The 13,637-nt window shown below is 40.7% G+C and overlaps 1 protein-coding gene across 6 annotated transcripts in view; it reads left to right on the top strand.

The window, feature by feature from the left end:
• Positions 1-13,637, top strand: part of TANC1 (tetratricopeptide repeat, ankyrin repeat and coiled-coil containing 1) — a 114,420-nt gene that overhangs the window by 56,091 nt on the left and 44,692 nt on the right. For 5 of the 6 annotated variants that reach the window (XM_075430906.1, XM_075430904.1, XM_075430903.1 and 2 more), the window contains 2 exons: positions 2,891-3,094; positions 12,481-12,582. In XM_075430906.1, the coding sequence (XP_075287021.1) occupies positions 2,891-3,094; positions 12,481-12,582 (306 nt within the window). The remainder of the gene's footprint in view (positions 1-2,890; positions 3,095-12,480; positions 12,583-13,637) is intronic. The other variant, XM_075430902.1, reaches the window with a different exon arrangement.

Below are 13,637 nucleotides of genomic sequence, written 5' to 3'. Positions count from 1 at the left end.
TGCTCTAGAGAGCTATTGCATTTTAACAGCATGGATATAGAAGTGACGATGAGCAAAAGCTTGTTGTAAAATCGGGAAAATAAGTGATTGAAAAGGAGAATTTCTATGGTACACATTCTGGATTTTTGTTTTTAAGTCATACTGCTCTTAGAATCCGAGTCTGATCTTTGTACCTCTTTGTACCTCTCCCAGCAGATCTGCAGTGCTGTCAGGAAAATATAATAATAAGAAAAAATGGAGTACAGCTGTAACAAAAATTGCTAAGATACAGTGGTGTATATATATGGACTGTAAAATATGTTTGAAATTACTGTCATGATCAAATAGTCTAAACTGACTGATTAGAGTCATGCCAGCACTGTATTGAGTCCCATCTAGCTCTCTTCTGTGGTGTAATGTTTCATGTATAATAGAGCAGGATAAATTAAAATTAATTCAGGAGTCTGCTGAGAAGACAATGAATTAAACAATGATTTTTTGCATCATAGTAAAAGGGAAAATGGAAATTAGGGAACTGTAGGTGGACTTACTAACCCTGAAGGGGGGGAGGTATTTTTTGTTTGTTGTTCTCTTGTCTCTTGCACCCTCTCACTAGCATTTCAGCGGGAATACCTACCCAAATTCCAAATTACAACCTTGGCAACGTATCCAGTAAAACACTCTTAACAAGAATGCCAGTATTGTCTAATTGTAGTTAGCTGCATTACCATGCTAAGTTCTTGATTTTTGCTTGTGTTCAAAGGGAAAAATGGAGTATCACAACAAGTTTCTCTCTACATTCTTAAACAACTTCTGAAGCAAACTGACGTGTACTGAGTTGAATAATAAATAACAACATACCCAATGTTAAATCTGTGTTTAAAAACAGCTATTGTGAAAGTTTAATTTCTAAAAGAACAGAAAAAGAAAATCCTCAGCCCCTTGATTTCCACTGAAAGTGAATGGGAACTCAGTAATTTAGATATCTTGGTGTTTCAAAAAAGTCTCTTATGTGATTATAGTATCTAAAATATTAATATTTTTATTTTAAACATATACTTAGAGTGTATTTTTTCTAAGAACGGTGTGTTACAGCTAGCTTGCTGAAGCATTGAAGCTGCGTTTCTAGTTCCCAGGATTTAAAACCAATAGTTATACTCCTGGAATAGTTGCAGTGGGCTTCAAAAAAGAATATAAAGTTACAGTTATTTAGATTTTAATTTCCATCTTGACTTGATGAGACTAGAGCTGTTTCCTGGAAATCATTACCTGTTACTGTTAATTTCGTTTGAACAGAGAAGAGAACTTTTGGAAGGTGATAGTTTAGTTGGTTTCAGAGGAATAAGAGAGTAAGTTCTACAGTTCGGAAACGTTAAGAAAAGTTTGAATCTAGCATAGCATTCGTCAAGGTCATTTATCTTACAAATAGATACGCGTAGCCCTGCTGTGCGGTTCTTGTGAGGAAAGAAGTATGGCTAGGAAAAAAACCCCAAATAATCAGAAATACAGGCACCTTTGGAAGTAGGGAATTAGACTTTAATGTTCAGGCATGTTCGCTTTTCGTATCTTCCATGCATACTTTTAAAAAAGCAGAACGGTAGTTAAATTGAGAAAAACATTTTTACTCTTCTCAAAGGGCTGGGTTTGGTTTTTCCTTCTGACAGAGTGTGGAAGTTCATTGTGTGCAGTTAGTGCTGCCTGTAGTGGAATGTGGCAGGAGAACAGCTGTGAAAAATTGAAGGCAGCAGTTGGGTGTCAACAGAATGAACAAGAAATGCAGATCTTGGAGAGCCACGTTTCTCTGAAGTGTTTCCCTACTTCAAGAAAATAAACCTGCTAGGAGGGATTCACATTTGAAGAGATACTACTCCTTTGTTTGTCTTCTCTGCCAGTTGTACTTTGGGTTCCAGTAGTTCAGCTATGCTGCTTGTCGCGTACGGAATTCTCTAGAAAATGTTCTGGCACTCTCCTTCCTCTTTGCATCAGGTTGTTTTGCTTTTTTTAACTTTGGTCATACCAATTCAATTTCAACAGTAGTTCTTGTAAATTGGTGAGCGATACTCTAATTTAGATATTAAAAAAGCTGTAGTTAGTTGTTAACATTTGTTTTTCAGCTCTGTTTCTGTCATCTGACTGGGAGAAACCTCGCACTTTCAACATGTATTTCTGCTGTCTTTGAATCATTACTGTGAGCAATGTATTTTTCTGTTGTTTTGAAAATAAGTTCTTGATTTAGCTGAAATTGTGTTTCCTGCACCAGCAAGAAATTTCTCTATTTTGAGTGTATTTCACTGTTTTGATGTGCCACTTAAGCTATTGTTTCACAAATACTGTTTTTTCCTTAGATAAAAAAATCACTGTTGCTGTCAAATTACACATCACTGGACTTCTCAGTTTTAAATCAGAAAAACTGATTTAAATAAAGGTTAAGCTGGCCATCTTTGAGTGTACCTTTTTGTGATCCGCCTTTTAATTAAGTGTAAGTGGTAACTCAACTAAATTTCTCCTTTGACTAGTTCAGTAAATAGTATCTTCAGGTGGCCTTAACTTTCAGGATATCACAGTGATCCTAAAATACCTTTTCAGCTGTAAAAAATAGTTTTATCTTCATAGGAAACATGGTTTTACCTCTAAGGACGAAATCTGAAAAATACTTACTTTGTTGAAAGTGAGGTTTTTCTTACCCCTTGCTGGCTCTATTACAGTAAAATGAAATCTTGCTTACTTGTGTGAATTTCAAATTTTTGAAATTTCTAGTGGATTCTGCAGTAGAGGGTACACCGTAAGACCAGTCATGCTGAATTGTTGCTGGCAGATATGTTTTCCTGTGTTTAAATACTGGTATTTCAGTTGAACTGTAAGCTTTTTGTTTTGGTATATCACATAACGGATGACAAAATTTAATTTTTAGCAGGTGACTCCTGCCCAGAGAATGCCTTGCAGGTTATTGCAACATCTGGCCACAATGCAGATTTTCCCACTGACGATCAGCCAGTCTCGGAGGACACTTACAGAATGAACCTGGCTAAAGGAGTCTCAGTGTCGCTGCCGTCTTCGCCTCTGCTGCCACGCCAGTCCTATCTGATGCTGTCAAGATCGAACAAAAAGTCTCCAGGTAAAATGAAACTGATGAGCAACTGAATTCTCAATAGCACTTTAGCTCAATTTTTGATACCCTTTATATAAAAATGACACAGTAAAGTCATGTTAATCTTTTGCCGTAAGAACAAGAACGATGAATGCTTTTTAAATGTTCCCAGGGGAAAAAAAGGTAATTGGCGATTAAACAGAAAAAATTATTTCATATGGCAAAGAATTATTCTAACTGATGTTGCAGATACCTATAATGAAATGTCTGAGCATGTTCAAAACTGGTTATTTATGGTTAGTATATCAGTTAGGTAGAAGACCGCTGCAAAAACCTTCGTTTAATGCATGTGTTGGTGACTGTGTAAGAGTGAATGTTGTTTGTGGCTTTTGCAGTTCATTTGTTTTACTTGTATCTGCATGCATAGATGTATTAATAGATAAATTGCTGCTGAAGTTGTGGCAAGAAAGTTGTTAATTTTAGCAGTTGTGTCCTTAGTAATGACTGCATACTTACGTGTGAGCCTTGCTAAAGAAGGTGTTCCATCTGTTTCCCTTTTTATCAGCATTCTGCACATATAAATCATTCCAACATGCTAACATCACTTGGGTTCATTCAGGTCAAAGCCTGAGTGTCAAGTGAAATCGTCCATACTCCTGTTACTTGTGGAGACACTCAACAGCTCTGAGATTCTTTGTTGTAAAGTTTATAAGGTGTAGGAACAAACAGTGTTGAAAGTTGGTTTTTGTCAGAACTGAGAAATGTCTTGGTTAACGACCCATTTTACATGAAATTAAAGAAAAATTCTTGCTCAAAGAATTGCCTCAGGGCAGTAAATACAATTTGTAAAATGTGTTACTGGTTTAAGCTGCTTATCAATATTTATTTTTTCCTTTCAAAATTTGAAAATAATGATCTCACTTCATGTTTAAATTGAGTTGGTTTACAATTCATATAGAAATTTTGAGCCACAGAATGGTATTTTGTTGTTTTGTCTCTTACCACAAGTGATCTGCATGCTAAACAATGTTAAAGATAAGAGTGAAGTCGTGTAATGTAGAAGGAAATGGGATTTTTGCCAAAGACTAAAGTGAAGGTCAGGATCTAACTCTTCGTTTTGTTACTGCTGGGAAAACTTAACTGCGTTCTAGGTACCTTTGAGATAATATCTTAGCAACATACCAAGTCCGTGGTTTAGTTCCGTGTTCCGATTCATTTTTATAATCGGAGTGTAGGCTGCAGACTGTTTCTCTTGCAGAAAATGTATGACGGTTGATAGATTTTGAACGAAAAGCCATATTCACAATGAATTCCATGATGACATTATTCCATCATGATACATAGCCGAAGAAAAACCTATCTTAAGTTTGTGAAGTGCTGTGAATGCATTGGCATTTATGGATCGTTATTTTGTACAAATACCTAACCAGGTGAGAGGATGCTGGGGGAAACATTCCATGCTATTCCTTTGACTTTCAACAAAGTGTAGCTGATGGAAGATGATTTAATACAAATCATCTGTCTAGCATCTGGTGCAGGAGTAATGAAAACAGAGAGTACTAATGTGCTGATTTCAAAGCACTCTGTTGTAGTAACTTAAAAACAGCAAGTGAAAGCTTTTTCAGGGTACAGTGAATGAAAGAAGAAAGGATTGCACGGAAAGTTAAAGTAGTATTCTGAAGTTCAGATACACTGATGAAGTTATCTAACCAGTGGTAGAAAAAAATTCTAATTTCAGTCCTCTCAGTTTGAAGATAGTGAAGACCAAGCAACTACTTAGAGATGTATTTTTCAATGTAAATCATATCATTAATAGTTTTTAAAGTCTTTGAAACTGTGTAAGAGAGCAGAGGAAGAGATTGTCCCTTGACATGTAATTGTTTCTTCTACCTTTGTTTCTCTGCTGTGTTTCTGTGCTTATAACCCAGGCAAGTTGATGGTAATATATATAAGGTGATACCCTTGTGTAACTTATTTCCTTGAAATAAGATTCTGTTTAGTGTCTACTAGACTGAAGCAATGTACTCTGTGTATGCTCAGTGGTAATGTTTAAGGAGTATATTCACTAAATGCTGCCCAGGTTTTAATGAAGAGTTTTTGATAACTTTTTACTGAGTCTGAGTAGATTTAGGTTTAAAGTTTTGGTTAGTAAATTAAAAACAGTGAGGTTTTCCTGACAGTGTGTTGGAGAGTTATAAATTGAAAACTCTAAGTTCTAGTTAACCAATAGTTATTTGCACTGATGTTCATGAAAACATCTATATTTGAGGGCTTCATACTCAGTACGTTCCCCACTTTTCTAGCAAATTTGTCTATAGTTTACATATACCTAGTCCTGCATCTATATTTGCTGATTTAAAAATACCTACTTAATGATGCTTAAATGATCAGTGAATAAAAAAGTTTTTTCCTGGTTAAATAATTTTAAACTGCTGCATGGAAGAACATTTTGCAGTAAGAATTGCACTGTAAAATGTTTTAAGTTTTTGTGTAGCTGGTATTGACATTAAAAATCTTTCACAGAATTAGCCTCTAGTTGGTGATGTCCAAACCAGAAAAATCTTCAATGTAAATGAATGAAGTGGCAAGTTGTTCATACTGCTTTTCCTTTCATTGCCCTTTCTGCATATTTCCAAGTAGGTGTTAATCTCTGGCTTCAGAGGGGTAGTTTTGCTTTTGTTTTTTGTTCTAATTTCACCTCTTTGCTTATCTTCACTACCACCTGAGCAGCAAGTATTTCTATGCATTGTCATTTCTTTAAAATGTGTCAGCATTTTGAGTAGGACTTCAGCAAACCTTTTCCTTCTACAGTTGCTTCATCCACTTGCAATCTGGTTATCCATCACATAAAACTATTGAAAAAACAGTATTCACTCCAACACTATTCGCTCCCACAGCTCCAGGTCTGTCCTGTGCTGAGGGCCCCAGAGCTGGACACGGGGCTCCCAGGGGGTCTCAACAGACCGGGGCAAAGGGGCAGAAGACCCTCCCTCGCCCTGTGCCCACGCTGCTGGGGATGCAGCCCAGGGCATGGTTGGCCTTCAGGGCTGCCAGCACACACTGCTGGGTCATGTTGAGCTTCTCGGCCCCCAGCACCCCCAAGTCCTTCTCCTCAGGGCTGCTCTCAATCCGTTCTCTGCCCAGCCTGTGTTTGTGCTTGGGATTGCCCCGACCCGTGTGCAGGACCTTGCACGTGGCCTTGCTGAACTTCATGAGGTTCCCACGGGCCCACCTCTCAAGCCTGTCCAGGTCCCTCTGGATGGCATCCCTTCCCTCCAGCATGGCGACCACACCACGCAGATCGGTGTCATCAGCACACTTGCTGAGGGTGTGCTCAATCCTACTGTACATGTCACCGACAAAGATGTTCGACAGCACTGGTCCCCATACTGACGACCCCTGAGGAGCGCCACTTGTCACTGGTGTCCACTTGGACATTCAGCCGTTGATCGCAACTCTCTGAGTGAGACCATCCAGCCAATTCCATATCCACCGAGAGGTCCATCCGTGAAATCCATGTCACTCCAATCTAGAGACAAGAATGTCATGCAGGACAGTGTCTAATGCATTGCTCAAGTCTAGGTAGATGACATCAGCTGCCCTTCCCTTGTCCACCAATGCTCTCAGCCCTTTGTGGAAGGCCACCAAATTTGTCAGGCACAGTTTGCTCCTAGTGAAGCCATGCTGGCTGTCACCAGTCACCTCCTCATTTTCCATGTGCCTTGGCACAGTTGCCAGGAGGATCAGCAGACCTTGCCAGGCACAGAGGTGAGACTGACTGGCCTGTAGATCCCCAGGTCTTCCTTTTCACCCCTTTTAAGAATGGGGGTTGTTTCCCCTTTTCCAGTCAGTGGGAATGCCATGACTTCTCAAATATGATGGAGAGTGGCTTAGCAACTTCATGCGGCAGTTCCCCCAGGACCTGTGGATGCACACCTCATCAGGTCTCATGGACTTGTGCATCTTCAGGGACCTTACATGGTCTTGAACCTGATCTTCTTCTGCGCTGGGTGGTTCTTCATTCTCCCAGTCCCTACCTTTCCCTCCTGCAACTTGGGCGGTGTGGCTGGAGCACTTGCCAGTGAAGGCTAAGGCAAAAAAGTCGTCGAGTACCTCAGCCTTCTCCATATCACACGGCTAAATTCTTTGACTGTGTCTTGTTAAGCAAAAGATATTGCAAACATTTTTAACATCTTAGTAAATTTTGGTGACTTACTGTATCTGTTAGCAATAGTACCATATGGAAAACAGCATAACAACAACAAACAAAATATCAGGCCAGTTTGCAAATTTATGTTCAATTGAGTATAAATCCAAACAGAAAAATTGATTTGTAATTTAAATTAATGGAATAGTACTTTTTTCCTCCTTTCTCTCAGGCACTACTTACCCGTGTAAGTATATGCTAATTTTGAAGGTTAATTTACTTCTAGGTTGCTTCAGGGTTTTTTTCAGCTTTTTTTTTTTTTTTTTTTTTTTAATTAAAAATGCAATTGTAGGAAAAGGATGTTATGCTTGGAATGATTTTCCCTGTGAATGTTGTATACCTCTTTGTAGTTTTCTACTCCAGATGACTCAGAGAATAGAGTGCTGTTGCCAGTACGGATTAGTACTGTGGGGGGCATGGTGTTTTCGTTCTGTCCCTTTAGACTAAGAGGATTCTGTTCCATCATAGGCATATTTGTTCCATGAATAGTGTAATTGTCAGTTCTCAGGTTTGGACTCATCTCACTGAGAAAAGTGCTTAGGTACCTTAATGTTTAGCAAGTTAGAGGTAACTGTTCAGAACAGGTTTGGAAACTGCGAGCCTGGGGACTCCCTGGACCAACACAGGACTTTCTGGTTTTGGTGTCGCTCCAAGACTGCTGTCCTGATCTCTGAGATCCTGCTTCTCATTTCATTTCTCTCATCCGCTACGCCTCTAGGTTCAGGCTTGAGACTGAACTGGTCGGTCCTCATATGCTAGGAGACTAGTGTGTTAGCACTGTTGGCAGTGGTGGTGTTTTGTCACAGTGGACAGGCATGGTGACAAACGTACCCAGCTGAGAGAGGCAGCCTTGCTGCAGTGCATGTGTGGCCATAGCTGCTCTTTGGCCCATCCATCTGCGAGTAGCTCAGCCACGACTGTCTCATGGGCAGGGAAAACCACACGAGAGCAAGCTGAACTTCTTCACTGGAACACAGAAAGCTGCACAGTCCCATTTACGCAATCTGCTGTCAGTGACATTGTGTTTTAATTATTTGCGTAGGGTGCCGGGGAGCTTTTTCTTTGTGAGAAGAGCTTGAAGAGTACCAGTGCTTCTGACTGCAGTTTAGTCCTCAACTCTGTAGGAGGAGGGGAGAGAAAAACTGTATCTTAAATTACTAAGGAGCTTAAAATTATTCGCAGAACTAAAGTGACCAATTCATTTGGAGTCAAAAGCTTCTTTAATGAAATAGTTCATTTAGCAGGAGGTGGATAAAGAGCAGAAACATACAGGACAAGGAGAAGATTGTGAGCAGGACAACCCTGCAAAGGGGAGCAGCAAATGGAAAACTGTCACAGGAAGTGGAGTTTCTTCTGCTGTAAAGCTAGAATGAAGATTGCTTGGGTTGGTATCTTACAGGTGTAATTGAGCCAATGTTCGTGTTCTTAAAGGGTTAGTAGTTGATTGCACTCGGATTTAGGAGGGTCAACTAAATGAATCAAAATACTGTTTTGTAAAGGTGGTTCCAAAAAATTGGTTGTTGGAGTTTAAGGTGTGAATGAAAGATACTGCTGCTGCCCTTGAGTTAAGTGTTTACGGATGTAAATTATTGATACCATCACGCTTGAACAGACAAAGGAAGCAGCTTTCCTTTTAAAGACGTCAGTGAATGCCGAAGATGACTGCTGGAAGAGTCTTACGTAGTGTGCGATAGGACTTTTAGTTAGTTTTTAAATTAAAATTTAATTAAAGCTTTTAGTTAATAAACAAATTAATTGGCATACCTGATGCTTGAGACTAGACTAGGTAAGAGAACCGGTTTCACCTAAGGCTTCAGTTTTGTGCACTGATCGTGAGAACACTGGGAGCGGTTCCTCTTGCATGCAATACGCTACCCAAGTGCAAGGTCCTGTGCCTGGGTCGGGGAAGTCCCCGGTATCAATACGGATACGGATTTGTTGAACACTGGTGGGAGGGAGACCCAGTTCAGAGGATTAGGAAGGAGATGCACAAGTTACAGTAATCTTCTGGAAAATCACCTCTTCTGCAGTCGAAAAAGCATTAAAAATTAGTAGGAAAGCAATAGCACATAAACAAGCAAAAAGAAGTGTTGTTACAGGATTGTGTAAATCTGTAGTTGTCTACCTCAGGAAGATACTGGTGTAGCTCTGGTGGTACCAGCTTTAAAAGTCTACGGCAGAGCTGGGAAAGAGCTAGAGAGGGGCTGTGGGAGTGACTGCCAAGTGTGGAGTGGCTCTGAAGAAGAAATTCTTTCAAAAGATTTGCCTGATATTTTCCTGCCTGGAAGAAAGACAATGGGTGGGAGAAGGAGTCGGTCTGATTACCATTTCGTGCAGTGTTGGGTTAACTTGGGGATGGTGCAGATTGTTAAAGAAACACCAGGGTAAAGTCTTGGAAGGAAAATCCATCTAGAACTCTCAAATAGCAGGTAACCGCTGCTGACTCAGGAAGTGACAAGCCACTTAATGCCAGTCAGGGACAGTGTGCCAGGGAAGTATGTTTTCCCTAACTTAGATTCTTCTCTGCCATTTGCTGCTGGTAAAATACTGTCCCAGGTGAACCTTGTGTCAGACCCGAGTCAGCCGTCCGACACTTCTGGGAAAGAGCCTCCACGGTGCAGATACAGTTCACGTTTAAAGGGTCCTTTTTCATCCACAGATTAATTCGTGTGTCCTGTTCTCGATCAGGGCATGAAAACAAACTTAACATGAATTTTCGTAGTCATTGCAGGGTCGTGTATCAGATCTGCAAGTGCTGTAAGTCACTTCCGCGTTACTTTGTGAGGAAGAAAAGTCAATAAAGGGTCTCCCCCACAGCTTAAAAGCGTGAGTGTTAAAAATAGATCCTGAAGATACTTCCATTCTGATCTATTTTATATGACTGCTACATGGTTCTTTTAGAATGGTTGCTCTTTTGTTATTCAACTTTGATACATCTAGTTATACTTCTGCTTACAAATGACAGATTTGGACTATTGTCTCCTTAAAGAATGTGATTTTGTTTCAAAGGAGTGTGTATATAGCTGCTTTCACCAGGGCCAATGGCCCTTGTTTTTGTTACGAAATAGTGTTGAGAGAGCACCCTCTGGTGATAGTTGTTAACGAAGCTAGCTTTTATTGAAAAAATGTAATCGCCCCGTAGTCTCTAGGTAGAGATACAAACATGCATTCATATATGACTTACGTTCCCTGCCCAGTATTTCCTAACTAAGAAATTAGGTTAGCATTCCATTCCCATATTCCACTTCTAGGTGGAGATCTGAAAGAACAAGTCAGTCCAATAACAAAGTGCCGCAGTGCTCTTGTCGAAGCAGATCATACCCGGGGCATAACGTGCGTGGGCCTGTGACGCTGCGGTGTGATGGGGCAGCGTGCTGCCGTGGGCCGCCCCAGGCCAAGGTGGAGGGGGTTGCAGCTTGTCTGTAGAAGCAGTCGCCAGCCTTAAAGCACTCATGAAAGCGAGCAAGGAATCAGTGTCATTTTCAGAGACTTAGTGTAGCAACTGAGACTGCTGCCAAAAGGAATGATGGGACACTTTGTACGATGCAAGTGTCGTAGCCTAAATATGCTGTGTTTTTCTAATAAACAAAATGTGGGCTGTCTTAGCGAATTTTGGTGTGCCCTTGAATTCTGAGACAAGCAGAAGAATGCTGTTTGAAGACCCAGACTGAAGATGAGAAGGCCACCGTATCAAGGGCCATGTGGTGTAGTTAGCATCAGTCCTACAGTCGCTCTCCAGTGCTCTCTGAATCGGGTTTACTTTGTTAGCAAGGGAGATGGCAGACCAGAAAAAGGAGAAGTTGAAAGCCTGAGGAGCAGTCCCCAGTTATATACTAGCAAGAAGGAGGATGAGAGGAGGGAAGCCGCCCTACCTACCGGAGTTGTTTGCAGTGTGCAGCACGCACAAGCGCGTACCAAGAGTAACTGAAACATTGGAATCGCCTACCACACCTTAAGCTCACTAAGACTTTGACAGTTTCAAGTAGCTTTGTTACACACGTTGCAAGAAATTTGGATTGTCTTAAGGAAAATTTAGGACAAAAATTTGGCTTTGTGTTTTCAGTGCCACTGATGATGATGTCTCCATTCCCCATGCCCTTTAAGCATCTTAGCTTTCCAGTGTGTAACTTCACAAGTTTCCCTGTTCATGCTTTTCCAAAACTCTTAGCGTTGCAGATGCCTTTATTGATACTAAATGCTGCTGGCATATTTCTCAGAGTGTGGATAAATATATGGTGGGCTCAGTTCTACAGCTTATTGTGCCTCAGCATAGCAGTCTACCTGCCAGTACTACCAGTCCCTGAATTCAGATCAGAGTTTCAGCCAGTGTGCAGTGCGAGCAGATGTTGGTTCAGTTGTGCCGCTGGGCTTTTTCTGGGAAATCTGCAGAAGGCCACACTGCTCCCCTTCTGTTCGCTGCTTTGCTGACCAGCAACACAGCTGTCTGGCTGAACTTTTCCTGGGGTTGCTACTAAACCATATTTGGCAAAGAATAAGGTCATAAACAGCCTCAAACCAGAGTAAAGAGTGAATCAGTTTAATGTCTGAAAAGTGTGCGTGTGTATGAATACACAATTCTTCTTAATACTGAAAGTGGTACGTTTGCACTTAGTGTGTGTGTGAACTGGGAATGCCACTGTTTGATGAGCCCAGAAACCATTAGTAGCCACTAATGTTTTCTTTTGTTTTTTGAACTCATCTTCACCATTCCTTATGATCAGGGCATGCGTCAGTATTTGGAGAAAGTGCGCCGTAATGTAAAGCTTTTTGGGTTTGAATTATTTAATGTGCTAACGTTGCAAGCTGTCTGCCTGTAGTCTTTTTCTCCTAGCTTCAAAGATGCTGATAACAAAATTATCTTCCTGTTACAATGGAAGCTAAAAGCTCTGAGCGAAGGAGGCCCACTGAAAGTTGTCTGAGCTTGAAAATGAAAAAGTCCCTGGCTTTCCATACACAGGCAGCTTCTTCAGGTTTGTCACAGCAAGCAGATTGGTTCTGTTTTCCAGCAGGCTTTGCATTCCAGAAAGCCCAAAGAGAGTGTTTCTTTCTCACAAGAGTGGAAGTGCAGCAGTCTTTACGGTAGCAGCTGTGTATGTAAAAAATAATTCCTCTGCTTTTTTTGCATTGCGGAGGATAGACACCAAACATAAGAAACTTGCGGTCCATCTGGAATAAGTGAGATCCACTCAGCTCATTCCCATTGCAGGTCCAACCAGGAAGCCCAAGTATGTGGAAAGTCCAAGGGTGCCAGGTGAGGCAGCTCTGCCGCTGAGAAAAGGATCAGAGCAAGGAGAACCCAGTCAACATGGTAAGAGCCTGTTCAGCCATACTTTGGTAGAACAGCTGTTCGTTTCAGACAGAGCGATACAAAGGAGCCTGCGTAATAAGGAAATCTGATTCTTTATTTGTAAGAATGTTTTGCAGATTTAACATGCTCATGGTAAGGAGAGGATGCTTGCCATTATACTTAGTGATCTTTGTAACTGTCTCAGTTCTTGGAGCTGTGCACGTACTGCAGTCAAAATGACATCCGAGTGCTGTTGGTTACTACATATGCCAAAAGCTTGCTAGAATTTTTCTGGATTTGTTTTTAATGTAAATTGATTCCAGCTGGGTAGCTCTGCACTGGGTATAATGCTTCATTTTAGAAATGGTGTAAAAGCTTGCTAAACAAGAAGGCAGTAACGGTAGACTCCTGTGTTGGCAAAGCTGGAAAAAGCTACCTCCCTAGAATTAGTTGGCATTCTTGGAAAGTTTCATGTTCATTAAATTTGACTAGTGTGTAACAGAGTGTGGCTTTGACAGTGAATGTTAATTGACCTCATTAAAGTCATTGCAGGTCACTGATGAGGTTCCGGCCAAACAATCTTTTGTTTTCCTTTTGCTTCAATTTTAAAGGAAACAATAATTCTAAAAGCCAATGTTTTCTCTTTTAAAAAGCCTGTTATTTTTGATACTTACTACTGGAAACAGAACTCATTGTAATTATTTTCACCGTCTTCTTCCGTATGCTCTATTTGGTATGTTATAGTTACCCTGGCCCCTCTTCTGCTTTCATCTTCACAGCCATCTTAGTGCTGTCATTGAAGTTTTATGTCCAGCTGGGACAGCCTGTAGTCCTCCCTAAAGGTGACCATCTCATGATGATCCTCCTCTTCACAGAGTTGTGCTCTTCCAGACAGGCTGCAGAAGGTCAAGCTCTGGTGTTTAAGGATTGAGCAGTGGTTGCTGGTTGAACACCTTAGACTCTTGGCTTTGATCTCCGTTGCTGAACTGAATTTGGTGCTATGCCTAACATTTACTCAGACTTGTCAAAGATTAAAATTTAAACAGAAAAATATTAGGATTTTGATAGAAGAATGA

Source organism: Opisthocomus hoazin, chromosome 9, assembly GCF_030867145.1.
Source record: "Opisthocomus hoazin isolate bOpiHoa1 chromosome 9, bOpiHoa1.hap1, whole genome shotgun sequence".
NCBI lineage: Eukaryota > Metazoa > Chordata > Aves > Opisthocomiformes > Opisthocomidae > Opisthocomus > Opisthocomus hoazin.
This window is presented reverse-complemented; position numbering and strand designations above follow the sequence as displayed.